We start from the raw sequence: 25975 nt of genomic DNA, 5'->3' as shown, positions 1-25975 counted from the left end.
CACATAAAAAGCCGGCTTTTTTGGGGAAAAAAACGAGAATTTTGGAAATTTTGGCTTTTTTCAACTTCATGATTTTTCTATCTAAATAGCTTTCTTATAGTATATTCTATAGTTAGATAAGAATTCCATGACCTGAATGTGATATTTCGCTCTGAAATTCACCATCAAGATGGATGGAGCACATGTTTTACGACTTAAAGCTAACATGAAGAATGTAGTATTTGAGGATAATTTTAGAGGCTATTTAACTTTGTTTTAACTTTTGAGTTATCGACATCTTTTTTCTTCTCTAGTTTGTCATCCGTGTTTCATTTCTAAGAGCTTTTAGTACTCTAGCTTCTAGCGCAAAAGTTAAACTTGCCCGTTTTTCTATTTATCCGTCAAAGCGTACATTTTTCAATATATCCGTCAAACCGTATTTCCACATTTCTGTTATACTGTAGCTGTGAAGTGATTTAGCAATAATTTTCCGGACACAACCTTGAATACCAATTTATACAAATAATCAGTAGCGGATTTAAAAAAATACTTTAGGAGGGGTTTTTCTGATTGTTTAGTTTCCTAAAAAGTCCTAACTTTATTTGGGAAGTGCTTGAAGTTTATGAGTACAGGCATAACTAATATTTCGTTTCGTTTATATGTTTAGCAATAATCTTCCGGATACAACTTTAAAAATCATTTTATACTGAGAATCAGTGGCGGATTTAGAAAAGTATTTTGGGAAGGGTTTCTTACTAATGTTTAGTTTTTTTAAACATTCGTAATTTTTATTTGACGGGAGCTTAAAGTTTATGAGTAAAGGCATAAATAATAGATATTTCGTTTGTTGCAGACATTCCGTAACTTTGGGGAACGGGCTTCAGTCCGAAAGACCGCCCCCCTAACCTTCGCAAAACCGTCACTGCTGGTAATTAGTAATAATAACGATTTAAAAACAATAAAAAAGGAAGTCGCCCAACTCACAGTACACGCACTATTTCTACATTCACAGATGGAATGAAGAAAAGCTTTGTCAGAATGGTCGAATGCTGGTTGAATCCCGGACTTCCCGATAGAAGCGCAAAAGCTAATCACTCAGTCATGTTTGTTGTGCAGTTGTATTTAGCTTAACTTAAATATATTCCGTAGTCTTTTTTTTTTTTGGGGGGGGGGGAGTTCCGTAATGATATGTTGAATCCCTCTTGTTAAAAATTCAGAAAACTTGAGGATTGGGTAAACTGTGATGGTGGTTCTATAAAACTTAACTGTAGAATTTCAAGAATATACAGAACCAAAAGTTCTAGATGTGCAGCCTTTAAGTGTATCATATAAATCTAAGTATTTCTCTTATGTTTTATTTTAATTTTATTTTGTTTCAAAAAGAGGGTATGGAATATTTTGAAGTAAAAATACTACATACTAATTTGCTAGTTATTTGTGTATTCTTTAAAAAGAAGTGTTTACTTTTAGGGTTGGCTGGTTAACACCAACTTTTTTTTTTTTTTTTTTTTTTAAATAACTGGTTTAAACCACAAAAATAAAAAGAATGAAAAATGCGAATCGTGTGAACTTCATGGTAACGTTTCCAGATATCAAACCACCTGCAATAGTTTTATTTCCCTTTCACCTTTTAATCAAGGCGTCCCATGTTCAATTCTCGGTCGAACCACAAACCTTCTTTCATGCGTAACCCAAGTAGCGGTTCGGATGTCAGTTTAAGCGAAAGTATTCTCCTTGATAACCTCGGTATTTCGTAAGGATGTTAAGCCTAAATATACGAAACAAACCAAATTGTATATTTCTGCATGCCTAAATGCGTGTTGTTTTATAAAAAAGCCCATATTGCTTAAATATATTGATAGAAATTGGCAAAATTTATCGATTGCCTACGTAGCTTCCAACATTAGCTTGGATTGGACTTTCAATGATATCTACGTAACGGTACTAAATTTGTAATTTAATACCTCAGTTTTAGCGTACTGATTATGGTACGTTGACCTTTAAATTTTACATGCAAAGCAATAACAGGATTTTCCCGTTATTGTCTTACATTTCAAGTAATGACGGGATTTTCCCAATGGCTAGGGCGGGAGATTCTCAACTTAAGAAATTTACTGACCGCACTTCTTTAAGCTTATGGGAGTTCTTCCGGCATAACCCCGCTGTTGCATAATAACATCAAGGCGAAACAAACTTATTTCTGTGAATATGTCATATAAATACATAAAGCAAAAAATCTAAGTCAAAAAAGCCTGGTTTAAACATCCCCCCAAAAACGTGTTTTTGGCATTTTCAAAAACAACCACGGTTCTTGCCAACTCTGCTTACTTTTGTGTATAGGAGGTTAAAAAAGTCTTATTATATACATTGGTTAATCCTGTGGAATTCATAATGTAAATATGTTGAAGAAAAATTGTTTGAAATATTTTTTCGGAATTCATAGTTTATTTTCGATGTTTTATATTATTATCAGCATCAACCACTAATTAAATGATTTTTTGTGTTATAGAGAAGCGATACAAAGTCTGTTTTATCAATTTAAAGCAGTATTTTGAAAAAAGCCCAAAATTTCAGAAGCAAAAAAGCAAAGCAGAAAAAACCGAGTTTTTTTCCAAAAAAAGACGTTTTTTTTCCGAGCCCTTGCATCTCTAGTATAAACACAGATGAAAACAAATAATGTGCTTTAATTATAGCTTTACCTCCTGGACTTTCTGTTCGCCTTGAGTGTAGAGGTATTTCTGAGCAGCATTCACTTCATTAAGAAGTCCTTCTATGGCGTCATGGAGATTCGTCTGATTGAATTTCATATCGTTTTCTAACATGGCACTCTTTTCTTCCAGTGTCCTGGCCATTTGTTCCATTCCTTCTACTAAATTATGTTGTGTGCTTTCCAAATACATCGCTTCGTTTCTTAAACTATATGCAATCTGTAACGAAAATTTAGTATTAAGAAAACGGCACTGCCAAATATTAAGGAAATATCTTAATAATAATAATAAAAACATCTTGTGTTCATATTTCGACCATCTGAAGATATCGCTTTCTCTATAATTTTCTTCTGTAGTTGTGCAAGTCAGATAAAATTACTTAATGGCGTAATAGGATATGTATTAATAATTAGACATTAAAATTGTACTCAAGTACCCAAATGGTAAATTGCATTTTGATGCTAGGTTTCAATGACCAATTGTCTTCTTCAGGTTAAGGATTTTTCAAGTGGTATGACATTTGTACCGGTCTTCAGGCCTAGTCAAGTTAGTTGCACATCAAGCATTTAATTACATTAACAACTATAACCTATAAGAACTCACTGAGCGCACAGAACGTTGGACTTACACACAAGAAATCTTATTACATTTGTGAGGACAAAAATTTGACTCAAGATTTATGCATTAAGGAAAAAACAAAATAAAGAATCACCAAACTGAATATAAAAATTGTTACGGCAACACTGACTCTCCAAGACTACACTACATTTAAATCCATTGAAGTTTCTGATGCTGATGCTTGAATAAGACGACCTGTGTTTCAAGGAATTTTTGACAGGTTCCTGGTATCGTTAAACTTAAACTAAGTTTTAATTTCATATTGGTTTGTAAGGGGACATTTTCGGGTTATATATTGTATTCAGGAAACATGTTACATTGCTATAGGTTGTCTTATTACTATTTCAAAGATCTGTGATAAATTTAAAAATAATGTACTACTGAAGTGATATATATATAAAATATGAATAACCAATACTGTTAGAATTTAGCATAAAATACCGACAAAAGGCGTTCGAGATTTAAGCCTAAAATATTGAGAAATGGAAAAGTAGATATTACTTATCATCACTGCCGGAACACATAAGGTTAGTGCTGTATAAAATCTTTATCTACTTAAAATACAAACTCCCAAAACACTAAAGGGAGAAAAAAAAAAAAAAAAAAAAAAAAACACAGTTCGGAAATATTCAGAAAAGAATGACACTATGTTTATTAATACTGTTGTGATTTGTAAGCTTTTTTTTTTATTTTATTTTATTTTTATTTTATTTTATTTTTTTTTTTTGAAAACATGGCATGTGAGTATTTTTTCACATGGAATTTTTACAGTAATGATTCAAATAAACAGTAACATTTTCTTTACAATGGAGGAAACCAATCAAAATATATGTAGTTTTGTAAGCAACACAAATTCCTCAAGGAACACGCACGAAGAAGATGAAAATTAAAACGTTGCGTCAAATTGCCTTTATCATTTGTATGTTTAAGTGAATACAATTTTTAATTTCTATTAGTTACGTCAGATCAAACTTATTTCATGTGATAATCTTAAATAATAATATGCAGCAAAGATATTTAAAAATGCGAAATAAAAATAAGAGTGTAAACACATGAAACACAAATAATTGCACACTTCTATATTAACACCAGAATAAATGCACACATAGAAGAAAAAAATACCCTGAAGATTTATATGAATGGCGTTCCAAATTATTCTCAAAAAAAATATTGGTAAATATTAAAACATTAGAATCTTCATCCGCTCTTCTGCCAATATTTTCGGGAGTGAGCTGTAACTTAAGTTAAAATAAAGACAGAAAGATAATATATGAATTCATAAATCAGAAAAAAAAAAAAAATGAAACCTGAAGGAATGTTTGAACTTACTTTCCTTCATTTTTATTTTTACTCTTGAACGATGATACGAAAGGAGAAAGTATGATGATCGTTGGAAAAAAAATCGAATGCGAGATTTTAACGGATTAACGGAAGTCGAAAATATTGTGTCTGGATGTTCGTCCGCCTGTCTCTCCATCCGTACCTCCTTTCGCCCTGATGTAAATGTGTTGACTCGTCTAATGACCAATGGTTCCAACTTTTTCGTGACTTTTTCAATGCGACTGTCCTAAGCCGCCCCCTGAGATTTTTTTTTTTTTTCCACTTTAACCATAGGTTGGTGTGCAACACAGAAATTTTAAAACTTTTCTCTCCCTTGGGAGAACTGTTTTATACATTGGTAAGGTCTCTTCCTAACTACATCTAGATATTCTATACTTGGTCTTCCTCTTTCTGGTTTTCCTTCTGCCTTTCCCTCTATCAACAAGGTGATCCAATCGGAGTCCCAAATAAGATGGCCAAGTATGTTGTTTCATCTTTTTCCTATTATCTTCATGATCTGTCGTCCTTCATTAGCTTCCTTTAGTACGTCTTCATTCCTTTTCCTTTCGGTACATTATATGAAAAGCATTCTGTGCCAACACTACATTTCAAATGCTTCCAGCTTGGATATTTCAGCTTTTCTCAATCAGGGTGGCCACTCATTTGGAATTTCAAAATTCCCTGACTTTTCCAGAAATTTTCCCGGTTTTCCAGAAAATTTCTAGAGAGATCTAAAATTGGTATATCATTGTTTTTCAAAGCTTAAACAGAAGCTACAAGTGAAATGCAATGTGGACTAGAGGATCATTATTAAAAAAAGAATCACAAAAACACTAGCGAAGAAAAATAGTCTAATTTTAATCACTTACTTGCCTAATTTTCAATTCTCCTGTGTGTTTCCACTCCACTGTAACCAACTGCTGCACAGAACGAGAAGAGGAATGTCTATCCCTATCGCTTTTTAACCTTAAGCTTAATACTAGTCACAAAAGTACACACACTTACAGTCCACTACTAAAACACAAATTACTGGAACGAACATTACTTTACTGAAATGTTTTAAAACCTCAAATCACAGACTTGCAGTTCACTAAAATCAAACTGAAGTTAAGACCACATCCACTTAAATGTTTTAAGACCTCAAACCAATAATCTCATCATCAATTGCAGACAGTTTCTCCTTGACATCATTCAACAACTTCATTTTCTTCGCCTCGAGTTCAATAACTTTATCCTTAATGGCATTTCTCTTCTTCTGTTTCTTCTCTTCCTCTCCTTGATTTCTCAGAGACTCAACATATACTCCATGAGCATTGCAGGCAGCATGGACAATCCTCTTTGTAATTGGAAACTTATCAATACCACCTACAGCTGAAATTTTATCATGTACCTGCCTGAGTGCAATTAGACTCAACTCGCTTTGATTTTCAATTAAACATTCTTTGTTGATTGAAAATCCCCTCTCCACAATAGCATTTCCATGAGAAAATGAGGAGAAATTTCACAAAATCAGTCATATGTATTGAGCATGCGCCTAAATGAAGCATCTCCATCCAATGGTCATCTAGTCTCTGACTTTTCCTGTCATAAGTCCTCATTGCTTCCAATACAAGAGGATTTTTAGCAAAAACTTTGAATTCACCTTGGATTTCATCAGCTAATGTCTCTGAAATCCAATTCTTGGATACTACAATTTCTAGGCAATTGGACAATCTCTTTGCAGCTACAGTGTCATCCATAACAAACACACTTGGATCCAGGAAAGAAATTGCTCTTGTCAGGTTGAATTTTAGAGGTGACCTGTCCATTGTTTTCAGTATGAATTTCTGACATCCTGCGCGACAGTCTTGTCGAAATTCAAGAGTCTGTCTATCCGATACGGTATTGGCTTTTCGTATAGCATCCTTTGATGTGTACCCAATGTTTACAAACTTGGCTGGCTTTAAGTTTTCGCTATTATTGAAATCAATCTTAACCAATGGCCGGCCTTCCAAACATTATCTTTCACAAAACGACCTGCAACAGACAATACTATGGCCTGGAGCGAGTTGTAAAGGAAAGGAGCTAATGGAGCTTCTCCCTGAAATTCACGCAGGAAAGGTTCAACAGTTTTTGCTAATGTTGTGAAAAAGCCAAGTTTTGCACCAAGCAGGTTATCATTTGTGAAATGTCTTACAGTATCAAAGCTTTTGCACTGTGGTACTTTCTTCTCATCAACAGCCCACTGTACGTATTTCTTTACGTTCGGTAATATTTCCATCGCCTGGGAAGCAACGTCTGAATTTTCTGTCCATCTAATGCTGCAAATTTTTTTTCGGAAACACACAAGACCCTGTGCATCTTATGTAATCTGCACGACGAGCTGGAACGTCTTTGAATAAATTATAAGACGCCCTTAGGAATTATTCTAATTTCCAACCTGTTGCTTGCATGACAGCTTTAAAAGCACAATTCATAGTATGCAGTCCACAACTTCCAATATCAAGAAGAACTGGATCTGAAGGTGAACTTGCAAGATCTTTCTGCAGGTCACTTAAAAAATTGAAGTTAACATGTGGGCCATCCATCGAAACTTGAACAATTTTCTTGAGGTCCAAACCTAAGATACCATTCTTTAACTTTTAATTTGAAAGCATAACTTCCTATTATAGAATTTATTATTAACCTATGCAATTTTCCAGAGTGGTCGACTGACCCTTCGACCCCCTCTGTGGACGCCCATGGTCATAAATATCGTGAGGAATTTTGTATTTTATTAATACCCAACCCCCTTGCACGTAACTAAAAGATACCGTCTTTAATGGTTCCACAGGCCTACATGAAAGAATAGTTAGGCCTATCTACATCCTAATTGCAAACAGTGTATCACAAAAATTCAGTAGGTACACCTCTATGTCTCTATAAAGTTAGGTGTTTTCATTACTAACAAAGCTGAACACAAACAAAAAATAAATAAATAAATAAATAAAATTTAAAAAAATAAATAATAAATAAATAAATACATAAATACATAAAAATAAAAGATAAATAAAAATAGATAAATTTATAATTTCGCTGTTGTTACAAGCCAAAATTACAAGCCACACGACGTGTGATCCCCCTCTCACACGAACATAAAACAGCACAATCGTGATTCGTATGTATTCTGAAATAACTCTTAATGCTTCATATATTTTTTAATAACTGCATATGCATAATCTATTAATACTCAACCTCTTAAATCCCGCTGCCGGATCACAAGGTCCAAAATACATGCGTAGCACTTTTAAATACCACACAAGTTCACACAAGCACACATCGATGCGGCGTAGCTAACGTATATATATATATATATATATATATATATATATATACATACACAGATGATGATCAGAAAAATGAAAACACGTCACGTGTCAGTTGGCAACACGTCAGATGTATAGGTTGGCAATGTTGTCGTGGCGCACCCAGCGCCGGACCGCTGGTGGTAGTCTGTTAGGTCAGTCTCCATACTACGTCAGGCGCAGTGGAACAGCAGTGTCCAGTGGCTGCGGCAGACGGAGGTAGTGTAAAATGGGAGACCTCTCAGATTTTCAAAGAGGGCAAATTGTTGGTGCGCGGTTATGTGGAGTGAGTGTGACGGTAGTGGCTACTGTGTTAGGTGCGTCGCGTGGGACAGTGTCGAAGGTGACGACGGCCTACACAACACACGGGTAAACCACATCGGGGAAGCGGAACAGTGGGCGGAAGAAAATCATGAGTGACAGGTCACGCCGGGTATTAAAGCGCATTGTCACGCAGAACCGTCGTGCCACTGCGGAGCAAGTGACGGAGGAACTCAATCAGCACCTCCCCCACCCTGTTTCGACAACCACAGTCCGCCAAGAATTACATGACATGAACTTACGGGGTCGTGTTGCACGAGCCATACCGTTCATCAGGGACCATAACGCTTTCGCACGCCGCACATTGTGCCGCGAGCATGCAACTTGGACCGTTGAGGACTGGAAACGTGTGATATGGTCGGATGAGTCATCCTTCACCCTATTCCCAACCACGGGCCGTGTTTATGTGTGGAGAACGCCCAAAGAAGCTTATGATCTGCAGTGTCTCCGCCCAACTGTGAAACATGGCGGCGGCTCGTTGACGCTGTGGGCCACTATATCATGGTTTTCATTGGGTCCTGTGGTCACACTTAGCGGACGAATCACGGCCAACGATTATGTCACAATTTTAGTAGACCACTTGCATCCTATGGCCCGGATGTTGTTCCCGGACAATGACGCCATCTTCCAGGATAATAATGCACCCATTCATACAGCTGGCGTTGTTGCAGCGTGGTTTGAGGAACATCGGGATGAAGTTCAACACCTCCCCTGGCCCGCCCAATCCCCAGATCTCAACATAATTGAACATCTGTGGTCCGTCTTGGAAACACGACTCCGGCGACGATTTCCACCTCCGTCCTCTCTCACAGAACTGGCCGATGCCCTGCACGAGGAATGGTGTAAAATTCCACTTGCTACCATTCACGACCTCTATGCCTCCATCCCACGTTGCATCAAGGCTGTTCTGAAGACGAAAGGTGGCCCGACATCATATTAATCTGGTAAGTTGCAATTTCGTTCAGGTGTTTCCATTTTTCTGATCACCATCTATATATATATATATATATATATATACTGAACCGGATGGTTAGCGCGTGTGCGTACGATGCACGTAGTCCCGGGTTCGATTTCCTGTGGACACTCAAAAGGTTTTGGTGTTGGCCCAGAGAGTATGGAGTACCTGTATTAAGAAGTAGCGGACTTCGGTCTAGAATGCCGGCATTAACAACTTTAGGTAGGCCCGGGTCCCAAAGGTTTTGTCGTGCCAGCAGTGGCGTGCGGTGGTTATGCAACCGGGGAGCAGGTCGACATAGATAGGAAATATTCTGTAACAAAACAACGGGACTGAAGTAAATGAGCACTAATAAATTGTACTTTTAAGAAATCAGAAAATTTTGTTTGTAGCTGATATTTTTTAGAACAGTGGTACATGCAGTAGCGAAATTGGGTGTAAAAAGTAGGGGGAGGGGAATGCCATTACTTCAAATTGGTGGTCAAAAGGTCAAATATCTGTAAAAAGCATAGCCAATTAATCGTGTGTCGCAAAAAGTACTGCCGCCACTGAGTACAAATGCATGTGAAATCCACACAGTTTTTGATTCCGCATAGAAATGCACGCATTAACCAAAATTCCACACATTTTGTGGAATTCGACACACATTCGGAACTCTTCCGGCAGAAATACTCAACTACCGTTCAACCTTTATATTAATCATGTGACTAGCAAAACGGGATGCAGGGGCGCAGCCCCGAGCGAATTCTGGAAATCGAGCAGCCATCGAACAAAACAAGTGTGTTAATTACAAAATGGTCCCGATTTCGCTCCAGCTCAATTCATGGGCAGCACTAAATGACAAAAGAATATGAAGAAAGTATGCGCAGCCCAAACCAGCAGAGCTAGATAAACGAAACCTGGAACGAAGGAAAGATCTGGGGGCGAAGCCCCCAGCGATCAAAGCCATTTTGTATATAAATAAACTGGCTAAATGGCTAGGAATACAGCAGAACGTAAATTTTCCCCCGAGTAAAAATTCCCGGTTTTTCATCAAAATTCCCTGACTTTTCCAGAATTAAAAATTTCCCTGACTTTTCCAGGTTTTCCAGGTGAGTGGCCACCCTGTCAATGTTCACATCTCTGATCCGTAAAACGCCACGCTCCATACCAGTCTTAATAAATCGTTTTCGAACGTCCAGCGACACATTTCTTGATGTTAGTAGGCCTCTTTTCTTATTGAATGCCTATTCAGCCTGCGCTATTCTGGAACCTACGCCTTTTTCACTTCTTCCATCCGAGGATATTGGACTTCCTAAATAGGGGAACGTCTTAACGTTTTCGTTTTTCTCTCCCTCTAGCCATACGTTTGCCCCTTCTTGTCCTGCTCTTGTGCACTTTATCAACTTGGTTTTCTTATTTATCTTCATTTTGCATGTTTTTTCCAGTTGGTCGTTCAAGTTTGAAAGTGCTTCATGCAAGTCCTTTTCGTTCTCCGCTATCAGTGCTATATCATCAGTAAGCCTTATTGTACTGAAAACCTGGCCATTTACTTTTATGCCTTTCTCGATTTTATCAAAGAATTCTTTCATAGCCTCTTCTGTATAGACGTTGAACAGAGGTGAAAGTCCACATCCTTGCCTCACTCCTTTACTTATTTTGCTTCCTTCTGATTTCTTCCTATACCAGCTGTCTGGTTCCTGTAAAGTTGGTATATTATTCTTCTGTCTCTGTAATTCACTTTCAGCTTTTTCAACGCCCTGAACATATTACAATCTACGTTATCAAAAGCTTTTTCTATATCTGATCTTAACTCATCCCACCCATATATATAGAGTGGATCTTGCTTCGACTAACTTTTAGGATTTCTGTGGTATCAAATGTGTTACTTGTTTGGTGTTATCTAGTAGCAGAACCTTGTATAAATTTCCTTTGCTCACTCACTTCTATCAAAATACATTTCAAGCATTTTAAAAACAGAAAAAAAAAAAAAAACAATATTGTACTGAAAATCTCAATCGAATAAAAGAAAACCACTCAGAAGAAAGTATACGAATCAAGAAAAGAAAATCTAAAATTAAACTCAGGCACAAAAATATTAAACAAAACATAACATGTTATTGGTTAATTATTCTGAAAAAAAAAAAAAAAAAAAAAAAACAAGAAAGTAACACACCTGGCATTATAGAAACCAAAGAATAATTTGCTGAAACGATTTTTTTTTTTAATGTATAGATTACCCATTTTCCTTCTTTTTAAATCTTAAGTTGATCGTAGTCTAGGCTGATGACTGAACAACGGACATATAGACTGCTAAGAATTGTAAAGTAGTACTATAAAGATCTTTGGGTTAAGTTTGGATAAAAACATGCAAAATACTCACTGCTTCCTGGCCTTCTGGTAATTTATCTGCTGTTTCTTTTAGAGCATTTGCTAGCACAAGTAGATTCACAGATGTAATCTTCTCACGTAACTGAAAAAATAAAATACATAAAATAAGTATTTTGTACCCAGTTACGTTTTTAGTTAACAACTCTTAAGATTCCCTAACTGCCTGCTACAACTGTGTAACCAGATATGAATTCCTGTGGAACCTCTCCATTATTATTTAAAAAAAAAAAAAGAAACGGTGGGACCCCATTCTATGTTAAGGTATTAGCATCATATTAAAAATACTAAGTGGGGAAAATCGCGAACTATCTCACCAGAAAATGTCCTTAATTAGTTATAAGCTTCAAGTAAACTTAAATCACTATATAAGAAAATTTTTGGCGTAAACATAAAAAAAGTAGCCGTGTGTTCATACAATGCAATACTTAAGGAGCATAACTAAGGACATTGTGAGTCCTCCTTTAATGTTCAAGATATAGAGGACAATATCTAACGAGTTTATGTTCAAACTAAATTTGAAAATTGACAAGTCGACGGTTGAAGATTAACCAGCCAAATTTTTTGTCACAGATATATAGGATTTATGGAAATATAAGATACGCAGTCATATTCATCATCATAGAACTATGCGTAAAAATGTGTATTTCAACTTATTATTAAGGCCCGGATTATTATTATTATTTTTTTTTTTCTCCTCAAGTGTCTGAAGACGAGGCTTAACATAATATATGTTCATTTTGGGTCATTGTAGGCCAGAATATGATGGATTTTATTCGTCCTTTTTTCCCCCGCTTTTTCGGCGTTTTTCATGTGTCTTTTTTAAAAGCTTTTTATAGGTCTTAACGCCTCTTTTTTGCACTTCATCTTTCGACAATAAATTTACTGGCCATTAACTCCCATCAGAACCCGCCCTACCTCCTTCTGAAAAATGGCTTCTAAATTATTAAAATCACTGTAATAAAATGTAAACTATGTTAGGACTAGGAAAGAAGCAACAAATCTCTTTGCTCAGGTGAAAATTTTGCCTTGAGCTGCTCCTGTAAAAGGCCAAATGAAAATTTATTTTCGTACATCTTGCTGCTCAAGGCTGCCGAATTCACGTCCGGCGGAGAGTAATTTTGTTCTTTACCTACAATTTAAAGCATAAAGTATTTATTTATTTATTTATTTATTTTTTTAATTACTTGGCAACTGATACACAGATCCATTATAATTTCAGTATGTTACGGGCCAATGTGGTTTCTGACCTTCTCCAAAAGTGTCCGGCTTCTAGTTGTCCTCCAAAAGTGTTCAAAATGTAGGCTTTAACTTGGACAACAGAAACAATATAACAAAAATGCAAATTGAACGACAAAGCAAAGCATTTCTTTGATCAAGTTTCTTCCAACTGTATATTGTATACTACCAGAAGCTTGTATTTCTTTAGCATTATATTCATTAAATATGTAATTCTGAGTAAATTGGGTCTTATTTTTAAATTTTTAGGTCTTTTTAAAAAAAAAAAAAAAAAAGAAAGAAAAAAAGGTATTTTAAAGTCTTTTTATAGGTCCTTTTTAGGCAAGTTTTAGGTCTTCAACTTCCGACTCAACTGTATCCCTATGTGATTCGAACGAAATTATTGATGTTGGAAGATTACTTACGACTTCTGTGTAAGTGATAAAGTTGATTCTTGTCATGGAAGAATTGGCCAGCTTCTTTAACTGATTCTTGGCGTCATCTGTTAGAATCACTACAGTGCCATTCAACTGAATCTTCTTTTTCAATTGGTCAATCTGGCTATCGATTAAAAACTCTTCTTTGTAATCGAGAACCTGGGTGATATCCATTACTTTATCCATTTCTAACACTTCATACATGCTTCGGTTTTTATGGCACGATCTAAAAAAAGATAAACAAATAAATAAAAAGAATAATTATTAAATTCAGTTGAATTACCATAACTACATATACGTATATATATTGTAATGAAAAAATACCGCCATATTATTTAGAATATTTCTAATGTCGAAATGTTTATAATTTTAGATGAATTCAACTAAACAATTGGTTGTCTTGACTTGAGTTTAACGTCCCGTTCAGCAGCGAGGCTATATGAGACGTGGACCTACTGATTAACGTGGAATTCGAACCACATGAGCTCCCGCCGGGAATCGAACCCGGGCCTCCCACACAACAGGCGCGTACGCTAACTGCTTAGCCACGGAGGAGCTCTCCATATTGTTGTGTAATGTTATCGGTTTGTTTATGTTATGTTGAAACCTTGGACTAGAGGGCTTTGTAATTAATTATGTTAAGTCTAGGGATAAAGTTCTTAACACACTAGAAAGATGTAAGGGTGACCATACTTAACCTATCACCTTATACTGATCTGTATATTTGCATATTATGATTACGTACTTGTCTATTAGTAGGCACATAACTATGCAGTTGTATTATTAGGATCATGTAAGATGGTAATGTTCGTAGGTATGACGTCCGTTTGTCACTACACACAATACTCTTGAACGAACGTTTTTTGCAATACAAAGTGTTATATTATATATATATATATATATATATATATAGTGGAGGATCCAGGATACGATCAAGGGAGGGGCTAAACCATAATTTGCCGTTTTATCCAGTGTAAAGCTGAATTGAAGCCCATTTTATCCAGTATAAACCTGAGCGTCAAGGAGGGGGGGGGCTATAGCCCCTTAGCCTCCCTTGGATCCGCCCTTATATATATTTCCAAAGTTTCTTCTATTTTTGTAAAGCCTCCTGGGAACGCACTCTCTGGATAGTCTCTTGTCGCGTTGTCCTGAACCTTCCCTACTGTCTGGAAACGGCATCCCTTCAAAGAAGTTTTAAGTTTGGGAAATAGGAAAAAGCCTGCTGGAGCTAGGTCCGGAGAATAGTGGATGGGATACGACGAACGTCTGATGTTTTAACAGATAACTGCGAATGAAAAGTGACAAGTCAGCCGGAGCACTGGCCTGGTGCACAATTCAAGTCCGGTTTTCCTACAAATTCACACCTCTTCCTGCGCACAGCATCCCTCAAAAGCACTAAAATTTCCTGGTACAACTGTTTGTTTTACCATCTGATCACGTGATACAAATTCATGATGGAGAATGTCTTTCCAATCAGAAAACACAACCATCATCACCTTATCTTTGATAAACTCATATGTGCTTTTGTGAACGAGGAGACCCTTAATGAATTGAAAAGCAATTGAAATGTTCCTGTAGAAAGTTTTGCCAAGTCTGTAGCAAAATTATCACTCACTCACACACACACTATATATATATATATATATATATATATATATATATATATATATATATATATATATATATATATATATATATATATAAAACTCTATGGCCTATGGAACCCGGAGGTTCAGTGCCGCGTTCACAAAAGCTCTCCACTGACTTCTATCCTTAGCTAATTGGATCCAGTTTCTACTTTGTATTCCTATCTCTGCGAGATCCATCTTAATATTATCCTCCCATCTGCGCCTAGGTCTTCCTAATGGTCGTTTTCCTATGGGTCTACCAGTCAAGACTTTGAAAGCGTTTCTACTTTCTTCCATTCTAGCTACATGACCTGCCCACCTAAGCCTCCTAGACTTGACGACCCTAACAATGTTGGGTAAACCGTATAAACTATGTAGTTCCTCGTTATGAAGCTTTCGCCATTCCCCATTCTCGTTCCTCTTGGGTCCGAATATTCTTCTCAGGATCCTGTTCTCAAATACTTTCAGTCTATGTTCTTCCCTCAGAGTAAGCGACCATGTTTCGCAACCATACAGAACAACAGGCATGATTATCGTTTTATATATTTTAAGCTTCAAAAGAAACTATTTATAAAATTTAGGTTAATATTTGCGTCTATTTCTATTACGCATACCGTGTACAGTTCAAGAATCCACAAAACGAATGAAGAAAGAAAATGTGTTATAGTGCCCCAAGAAAAGTACAAACCTGATTACTGTGCTCATGTTAATTTTCACTCTCTTGTCCGGCGGGTAGATCTGACTTACAGGAACCAATTCATCCACAATATCCATCATATCACTATCATTGGGGCTGACCAATGGCTCACAGATAGTTTTCTCAACTATTACCCCTATCAAAAAGTGGACCAGACATACTACCATTAAAACTGTAGAAAAGATGAAGATTATGTAGACACCCCTGAAAATGAAAGAAGAAGAAAAAGCTTTTAAAGTTCACACAGATTTCAGGAAATAATCACTCGAAGACATTTATTAAGTAAGTTTGCATTGAGCATTCTTAGTTACGCTCACCTGTACTTTATTTAAAAATTTTAGTAACTAACTTAAAGACAATGAAAAATATTTAAAAATATACAAAGTAAATATGTCTTACATAAAACCGGTACGATTCACGTACCGGATAATCATCTCTAGTGAAATTGCTTGTGGGGTGACAACACTATCTCGAAAGCTGGCTACACTGCATTTCATTCGAAAGTTGAGTGTAACAGTGTGTTCGTGCGTCAGTTGTTGTGAGAAGCTCGAATTGTTGCGTTTCACGCATCCAAAACCAACGTATGGCGCACATCAGCAACGTGTTCCCTGAAGACACACATTTCAGTAGAGGCTTTTGGCCCCTTAGGGTCCCCGGATTTAACATCACGTGATTTTTATTTATGGGACACAATGAAAAACAAAGTATATGCTGACAATCCTCACACAATAAATAATCTTAAACGGAACATTACTAGAGAAATTAACAACATCACGCCTGCAGAATTACAGCTTGTTGTTAGTAACGTCATCAAACGAGGTCAGCAATGCCTGGATGTCCATGGTCACCACTTCCAGAGCATCTCTTATAAACAGATAACTGTTTAACGTTACTGTTATCTATTCATTGTTAGTACATTGTTGCTGTTAAAGTATTAGGTACTTCAATCTCGTAGGCGTACCGGTTTTATTTGAGACATCAGGTATCTATAAAATGTTATTAAGTAAAGTAGTTACTGTTTCCAAATCATTTATTATGAACCAGAAATTTGGATGCGCAGTTTATGACAACATAATTGTTTAAAATAAACAACCGTCGTGTGCTAATGAATGAATTTTTCTCAATGGTGTAATATATGGCTGTACCAGGAGTATATTTTTATTTTTTTTTCTTTTAATATTGTATATTTTAGTTTCTGATATAATTGCAAGTATATTTTTCCTTTTCATTTAAGTGATTCTAAAAGAATGAACTTTTGGTTTTAAACTGATAAGACTTAAAGATGAAATCATTGCTTGAGGTTGACTTCGAACTAAACTGCTATAGATAATCTTTCAGCTATCCACGTTGTGTTTGCTTTTTGGTAGATAATTCTCTAGTTGCCGTTTTTGTTTACTTAAGGCACATGATCATGACTTCTTAAGTTAACATCGATAATTTGTCAGCTTCAAAGTTTTGTTTTTCTGTTCTGTTAACTATCTTATGTACTCAAAGTCAATACTTGGTTCCAGAAGTATTATTAATGTATGAACAAATGGATGACTATGACTATGTGTACGTGATGTTTTGAAGTTCAATGATAAGACACTCACATGAGAGATTAAATGTTTCCTTTTTGAAATCTCTTAACACCAAAAGGCGAGAACAACAAGATTAATGTTAAATATATAAACTGTGAAAATTCACAGATAGATTATTCAGTGTTAAAATCATAGACGCGTAACTACCGCGAGAATTCATCCGAAGAAGACTCTTTTTCTCATCCACCCAGAGCATATACTTATATTTTAAGAACTACGGTTCTTACTGGCTGGCTGCTTAGTCTTAATTCTTTCGATTAATTCAACTAGAAATTTAACTCTTCGTCCTGAAGTCTTTTTGGAAATTCTAAATCTTAACATACTTCAAAACATCACTTCAAGATATAATCTTTTAATATATATATATATCATTATTTTATTCTATGAAATCTTGGATATGTGAATCTTGTAATTAATACTTTTATTTTTTTCAACAATAAATACGGCTTTCTCTATCTGGGATTTGCCGCGAAAAGATCCTACGTACTTTCTTTAAATCCTTCAAGAACCTACGGTTCTACTACAGATAAATTGGTGGCAGCGGTGGGATTCGCGGAGCCGTAACACATCGACCTGAGTTCGATCTCAAACTAACCCATTATACCAGGAAACTTCAAAAATTTTTTGGCGGAACTGAGAGTAGTAATTCTCAGTCTCTGCAATTTTTATATTGAAATTGAGTCTTTCTTCAAAAGAAAAAGAAAACTACGGGTTTTCATTACATATATGCATCTGGGTGGCTATGTAAGCCAGGACGAAGAAAAATAGCAGCCAACATTTTAACAATTTTTCGAAGTGTGAAGTTTCAATTTCCTTACTACGGAGTGCCAGGTTGCAGGCGCAACCTGAGGGACAGCAAGAACCGAATCCTGCCAAGCAGAGACATTTTGTGAACACCCCATGTGACAGTTTGTTGCCAGTATACAAGAAGACAATCAAGACCCCGGTTTTGCAGCGGAGAGAACTAACAAAGGGTACCCAGGACAACTAGATTTCATCTCTCAGCGGAGACCAGCATCTGTTTCAGCACGCTTAGCGGCAATCTACCCAGGACTTACAGTTCCACAACAAACAGTGAGTACAAAACAATTTCTTAGGTTTCTTGTGAGATTCAGTTGGAAGAATTCAAGTGTGAATAACTGTTTTTTCCGTGGCCAGAAATACAAGTTATTAAGAGTAGGACAAAAGAATATTAATACGCGTTCTTTACGAAGAAGGAAACCCACTTCAGTACACGCACTTTTGTACGTTCTTCGATAGAAGGGAGTGTCCGAAAGGATTATAAGGTTATCTTAAGCTAAATAATACTTTTGTCTGTAGGATTAGTAAGGTAAATTGATAACTACATAAACTTCTGTAAAACATGGCACATTCGCAAACAAACAGTAACGCCGATTCTGAAACAGATTATTGTTCCATTTCGGAAGCTTTAAAGTTAATACATAACCCATTCAATGGAGACAAACGTGCTCTTCCTGAGTTTATAGATAACTGCGATGCAGCTTTTTCTCTAGTTCAACCGTCCCAACATAGTAAGTTATTGAAATTTGTGAAAGCACGTATTATTGGTGACGCAAAGTCAAAGTTGTTAGTTAGAAGTGCCACTGGAACTTGGGCCGAAGTAAAAGAAGTCTTACAAGAAAATTATTCGATTAGGAGAACTATCGATTTTTACGCTTGTTCATTGTTTAGCGCCAGGCAGAACAAAACAGAGAGTATCGCAGATTGGGGTTCGCGCATCGATTCCCTGCAGAGTCAATTAAAAGAAGCAGCGGTAAGAATATTACATCAAAACCATGTTCCAGGAGCCGTAGAGCTAATTCAGCATTTAGCTAAAGCATCTTTCATACAAGGTCTTTCAGACGACAAAATTCAAATGATAGCTCGCAGTAAAGACAGTGACACTTTGAATTTTGGTGGGGCTGTAGAAATTTGTTTGGAACAGGAATCTAACCAATTGTCTAATAAGGATAGAACTGAGAAAGGGAAGAACTCACAATCACAAGGTAGTAGGAAATTTAAGAAAAACATTTCTTGTTATTTTTGCAAGAAGCCTGGGCACATTGAGGCCAATTGTAGACTAAAACATAGTAAAGGCACACAAAATAAAAATGTGCGGTATAGTGCTAACCAAAGTTTAGAGGGATCCCATATGTGTTGCCATGCACAGGAGATGCATGAAGACTCTACTAGTAAGTACGAGTATTGTTGTTCCGGCCACAGCTGTGGGTCGAAGTGTCTTTCTGAAGGAAGACAGGGACAAGGTACAGAGAAAAGTATGAATCAAAATAAGTGTATCAAAATGAATGCGGGAAACGGTCGACGGGAGTAAATCAGCAGTCTGTTTACTTTCCTCCTCTGAAAAAGGGCTGTAAAGAAAAACCTCCAGGTAGTCTTGAAGTACAAATAAAAGAATTAGGACCAAGTACTAAACATTTTTTGATAGATACGGGATCAGACATTACATGCATTCATAAAGACATTCTGTCTCCTGAATTAGTGAATAAAATTGATCATAGTAAAGTTACGAAAATCAAGGGTATATCAGGTTCCCCTTTATATTCATGTGGTTCTTTAACTTTGAATTTAGAAATTGATCAGAAATCTATTCCGGCTTTGTTCCATGTAGTAGATAAATTATTACCTAGCTCCTATTCAGGAATAATAGGTAGAGATTTCTTAGAGAAACACGAATGCATCATATCATTTGAAACAAGTAGTACGAAATATACTATTCCAGGTCGCTGTCAACTATTAGTTGAAATTCCAGCAAAGAATAATGGCGTAGGGATAGTTTCAAAACAATCCTTAGGAGAAGGGATTTTTCTTGCGGAGAGCCTCACTGTAGCCAAAGATAATAAATGCATTAGTTGTGTAATGAATATAAATGACGAAGAAAAGGTTATTGAAGTTGCTCCAGTCGAATTAGAAGAATTTGTGGAAGTCGACGAAACTTTAGTTGCTCACATAAAACAGGATAAAAACAATAGTAACAATAGTAGTATTAGTGAAAGATTAGAACTACTAAAATCTCTTGTCAGACTAGAACATTTAGATTCAAAAGAGAAAGAAATAATTTGGCAGCTCTGTATAGACTATAATGATATATTTTATCTCCCTGGAGATAAACTTACTGCAACAGCAGCTATTGAACACTCTATTCCTTTCAAACCAGAATTTCAAGGTAGTATCGTAAACCAAAAGAATTACCGATTGCCAGAAATTTATCGCGAAGAGGTCAACAAACAAGTAGAACAAATGTTAGAAAATGAAATCATTACCCCTTCTACGAGTCCTTTCAATTCTCCCATGTTAGTTATTCCAAGAAAGATGGATGCTTCCGGGAAAAAGAAATATCGTGTGGTAATTGATTTTCGAAATTTAAATAATCTGACTATTGGGTATTGTTTTCCGCTCCCAAACATTGTAGACATTTTGGACCGTTTAGGAAAAGCCAAACACTTCAGCACTTTAGACCTTGCGTCTGGTTATAATCAGGTGTTAGTTAAGGAAGAAGACAGACCGAAAACTGCCTTTTCAACAGACAAAGGTCATTTTCATTATCTTAGAATGCCTTTTGGGCTAAAAAACGCGCCATCGTCATTTCAATATTTGATGAATACAGTTTTATCAGGATTACAAGGTACTTCATGTTTCATTTTTTTGGATGATTGCGTAATATATTCTGACACGCTAGAAAAACATGAAAAACAACTCCGAGAGATTTTTCAAAGATTTAGAGAAAATAATTTGCAATTACAACCAGACAAATCAGAATTCTTTAGACCAGAAGTAGTTTATTTAGGCCATGTCATTACAGCTGACGGAGTGAAGCCAGATCCCCGGCTTATCTCAAAAGTCATGGAATTTCCAGTCCCCAAGGATAAGAAACAAGTAAAAGGATTTTTAGGCTTGACAGGATACTATAGAAGACATATTCCAGATTACGCCAAAATCGCATATTCTCTAACCTCTCTCCTAAAACAAGACACAGAATTTCAATGGTCTGCTAATCACCAACTTGCTTTTGAAACTTTAAAAGAAAAATTAACTCAAGCTCCTGTTTTAGAATACCCAGATTTTTCAAAACCGTTCATAGTAACCACAGATGCTAGCCACAATGCCATTGGAGCTATTTTAAGTCAAGGTGAAATAGGAAAAGATAAACCTATTGCTTACTCAAGCAGAAAATTGAATCAAGCGGAAACTCGGTACAGTGCAACTGAAAAGGAATTACTTGCGATTATTTGGGCTTCCAAAATTTACAAACCTTACATTCTAGGCAGAAAAGTAACATTTGTCACGGATTGTAAACCACTTACTTGGGTTTTTTCGGTAAAGGATCCCACCTCTAGATTAATTAGATGGAGAATTCAATTAGAAGAGCTAGATTATGAAATCGGGTACAAACAAGGAAAAAGGAATACAAATGCAGATGCTCTAAGTAGAATGTATGCATTAGAAGCAGATGTAACAGATAGAAACCTTTTAGACGAAGATACCAAAAGACACATATTAAAAGAATTTCACGAAATTGCAATAGGAGGCCATCAAGGTGTTTGTCGTACGTACGAAAAAGTAAAAGAATACATGAAATTAAATGATTTAGAAATATCTCTTTGGCCAAAGTTAAGAGAAGACATAGAACAATTCATTCGGGTCTGTGACAGTTGTCAACGAAACAAAATTTGCTCTAAAGTAAAAATGCCTCTCGAAATTACAACTACACCTAGTACCACTTTAGAAAAGGTATGTTTAGACGTTGTAGGGCCCCTAACAACAACAGACAAAGGTAACAAGTATTTGTTAACAGTCCAAGAAGAACTTTCGAAATATACATTTGCAGTCCCTCTACCACAAAAAGAAGCTGATACAATAGCCAGAGCTTTCGTAGAAAATATAGTTTTAAAATACGGTATTCCACAGATAATTCTTACAGACCAAGGGAGTAATTTCATGTCAGATATCATGAAAAGAGTATGTAAAATTTTGCAAATTGAAAAGATAAATACCTCTAGCTATCACCCACAATCAAACGGTAGTCTAGAACGTTTTCATCGTTCACTGAAAGAATTTTTACGACATTTTGTGTCTGAAAACCAAAGAGATTGGGACACCTATATTCCTTATGCTCTTTTTGTATATAACACAACTCCTCACACAAGTACAAATTTTCAACCTCATGAGTTGTTGTTTGGTAAGAAAGCTAATATTCCAGGCATTCTCCAAAAGAAACCCCTTGAACCTCTGTATAACTACGACGACTATGTCAAAGAGTTAAAGCAGAAACTGCAAGAAATTCATCAACTAGCCAAATTAAAGTTGCAGATATCCAAGGAAAAGAACAAAGAATATTATGATCAGGATAGCAATGAATTTCTTTTCAAACCTGGTGATGAAGTTTTACTTTTTGATGAATCCGTACGTCGTGGACGTTCGAAGAAACTAACTTCTTATTGGGTAGGTCCCTATACAGTCATTAACACAAAAGGTGTAAATTGTCAGATTAAAAGAGGAGGAAAGGTAACAACTGTGCATGCGAATAGACTAAAACTATACTATTGAGAAGTTCTAATATCATAACATACCTCTTTCAGGTATGGTTCGTTTACTCTTTCTGCTTTTGGCTATTTCTCTCCCGTTGGGATTTGCTTTCCTTGGCGTTGAAGTGGAAAAATTCCATGATTCACCTGGACTATATTATAATAATTTGGGTTTCACACAAATATACAATGTAGAATGGCGACTGGTTGTGTTTGTGAATCTGTCTATGTTAGATTTTAATTATAATGTAATTAATAAGTATTTTTCTGTCACAAAACACATATGTAATTTAAATATGGTACAAGCCAACAAAACAAGTTGTGATAACATAAATGGAAATCAAATTCTTCAAAAACTACAAGGAATTCAAGAGTTACGTAAAATCATAGATCAAACTACAAAAGTCACAAGTGACTCTCATAGAAATAAACGAGGAATATTCAATTTTGTAGGTGAAATTTCAAAGGTACTATTTGGGACTTTGGATAGTCATGATGCTGATTATTACACACAGCAGATTAATAAATTAGTAACTGATCAGAAAGATTTTCTGAAACTGAGCAAAGAACAAATGGTAGTGGTCAAATCGACATTACATTCAATTAATAATACTTTATATGCTGTAGAAAATAATGAAGAGTTATTAAGTAAAAATATAGAACTATTAAAGAATGAGCTGAATAAACGTGCTTCTCAGTTAAATAAAGAATTTCTAAATTTAAAACTAAAGGTAGCCTTAAATGATCACATTCAAAAATTAGATCAATTGTGTAGAGATCTGAAAGCACAGTATGATATAGTCCTACGAGCTATCCTAAATGCTCAACATGGAATATTACAACCACACATAATAACCCCATTTCAGATACTTCAACATTTTAAAATTAGTCAAGTTGACTTAAATAATGGTGTATCATTACCCATTCCCCTTAGCGTTTCATATGGGTATTTACTTTTGAAACTTCTTTCTTTAGATGTCTTTATTAATGATGGTATATTAGGTTATGTCATTCGATTACCCCTCACGGAAAATATGAAATATTTCACTTATAAGGTAATGCCATTTCCGTTTAAAGTAGACGAAACTGACAAATACATTTTTATTCAGCCAGAAAAGGAAATGTTACTTATGGATAGCACGAAACAACACTATTTTAAAATAAGTGAAATAGAGTTTCAAAAATGTAAAATTTTAAGAGATGATTGGTTTATTTGTAAACAAAACTTCCCTATTCTTTCGACACATTTGCATGAAGATTGTGAAGCTAAACTGCTTCAATATGTTCGAAATATACCTAATGACTGCAATCAAAGAATTGTACAGTTAACAGAACTAATGCTAGTTCCTATAGGTAATAATAATTGGTTGTATATCGCTCCAGAAAATGAAAAACTAACAATTGTTTGTAAATCACAAGAACCTTATGATGTGAATTTGAAAGGATCTGGCAAAATTCACTTAGACAATGGTTGTAAAGCATATGGTATTCGTACTTTAATCCAATCCCAAAGTATTCTGTCAGTTAATGTTTCCCACAAAGATGTAATTCCTCAATTTAACCTCTCTTTAGATTGTTGTGAAGTATTGGGTGAGAAAGTTCCATTTTCAGATATAACCATAGATTTACCTTTGAAACATGTAATTAATACTGTCCAAGACTTGAAATATGCAAGTCACAAGGTTGATGAAATTCAACAGCAAATATCTGAAGAAGAATGGAAACTTAATCATACTAATACTGTATCAAATTTATCTATTATTGCGTATGTCTGTGCTGCAATAGTTATTATTATTGTAATTTGTTGTTGCTGTAAAAGATGCGGATGTTTGAAGTTATTTTACAAATGGTACAAAGATGATACATGTTGCAGACAGATATGTTTTAAGCCCACTATTGTAAATAAGATTCAACAACGAGACGATGTTGCTGATAAGGTGGTTATAATGAGTAAAATAGCAAATTCATTGGAGGTAACTGAATCAGAAGAAATTCCTCTCACGAACAGAAAAGTACCAAGTCCTAGAAACAAAATTAGATAAGCAGAGAGTAACTTAAAACAAAATTTTACGATATAAAATTTTGTTTTCGATAAGGGGGGAAGTGTAATATATGGCTGTACCAGGAGTATATTTTTATTTTTTTTTCTTTTAATATTGTATATTTTAGTTTCTGATATAATTGCAAGTATATTTTTCCTTTTCATTTAAGTGATTCTAAAAGAATGAACTTTTGGTTTTAAACTGATAAGACTTAAAGATGAAATCATTGCTTGAGGTTGACTTCGAACTAAACTGCTATAGATAATCTTTCAGCTATCCACGTTGTGTTTGCTTTTTGGTAGATAATTCTCTAGTTGCCGTTTTTGTTTACTTAAGGCACATGATCATGACTTCTTAAGTTAACATCGATAATTTGTCAGCTTCAAAGTTTTGTTTTTCTGTTCTGTTAACTATCTTATGTACTCAAAGTCAATACTTGGTTCCAGAAGTATTATTAATGTATGAACAAATGGATGACTATGACTATGTGTACGTGATGTTTTGAAGTTCAATGATAAGACACTCACATGAGAGATTAAATGTTTCCTTTTTGAAATCTCTTAACACCAAAAGGCGAGAACAACAAGATTAATGTTAAATATATAAACTGTGAAAATTCACAGATAGATTATTCAGTGTTAAAATCATAGACGCGTAACTACCGCGAGAATTCATCCGAAGAAGACTCTTTTTCTCATCCACCCAGAGCATATACTTATATTTTAAGAACTACGGTTCTTACTGGCTGGCTGCTTAGTCTTAATTCTTTCGATTAATTCAACTAGAAATTTAACTCTTCGTCCTGAAGTCTTTTTGGAAATTCTAAATCTTAACATACTTCAAAACATCACTTCAAGATATAATCTTTTAATATATATATATATCATTATTTTATTCTATGAAATCTTGGATATGTGAATCTTGTAATTAATACTTTTATTTTTTTCAACAATAAATACGGCTTTCTCTATCTGGGATTTGCCGCGAAAAGATCCTACGTACTTTCTTTAAATCCTTCAAGAACCTACGGTTCTACTACAATGGCGTGTCGTATTAGCACAGAATTCATCACTCGAATGGGGGGGATTGGCTAATTTTCGACGTTTTCGTAGCCTGCACGAAATTTCTCAAAGCAACGAGTTGCTGTTCTATGATTCATTGCCTCTGCACCTTCTCCTTTCGAGTGACAAATGTTTTAGGTTGGCGCCGCAGCGTTATGCCCGATTTCAAACTCATGGA

The 25975-nt window shown here is 35.5% G+C and overlaps 2 protein-coding genes across 7 annotated transcripts in view; one reads left to right on the top strand and one right to left on the bottom strand.

Moving 5' to 3' along the window:
* Nucleotides 1-25975, bottom strand: part of LOC145664853 (prominin-like protein) — a 253296-nt gene that overhangs the window by 60825 nt on the left and 166496 nt on the right. For all 6 annotated transcript variants that reach the window (XM_081731870.1, XM_081731872.1, XM_081731875.1 and 3 more), the window contains exons 10-13: nucleotides 15563-15775; nucleotides 13235-13472; nucleotides 11587-11676; nucleotides 2679-2906 (exon numbers count right to left, since the gene is read on the bottom strand). In XM_081731870.1, the coding sequence (XP_081587996.1) occupies nucleotides 2679-2906; nucleotides 11587-11676; nucleotides 13235-13472; nucleotides 15563-15775 (769 nt within the window). The remainder of the gene's footprint in view (nucleotides 1-2678; nucleotides 2907-11586; nucleotides 11677-13234; nucleotides 13473-15562; nucleotides 15776-25975) is intronic.
* Nucleotides 16688-25769, top strand: LOC145664854 (uncharacterized). Its single transcript, XM_081731877.1, has 2 exons — nucleotides 16688-18225; nucleotides 22749-25769. The coding sequence occupies exon 2, from the start codon at nucleotides 22751-22753 to the stop codon at nucleotides 24734-24736; it is 1986 nt and encodes a 661-aa protein (XP_081588003.1). The 5' UTR covers nucleotides 16688-18225; nucleotides 22749-22750; the 3' UTR covers nucleotides 24737-25769.

The sequence above is a fragment of the Thermobia domestica genome, chromosome 11 (assembly GCF_964235325.1).
Source record: "Thermobia domestica chromosome 11, izTheDome1.hap1.1, whole genome shotgun sequence".
NCBI lineage: Eukaryota > Metazoa > Arthropoda > Insecta > Zygentoma > Lepismatidae > Thermobia > Thermobia domestica.
Note: the sequence above shows the minus strand (reverse complement) of the source record. Positions and strands in the feature narration are given on the sequence as shown.

Coding starts and splice junctions, on each gene's coding strand:
- LOC145664854 (XM_081731877.1), top strand. CDS start 22,751: ATGGTTCGTTTACTCTTTCTGCTTTTGGCTATTTCTCTCCCGTTGGGA.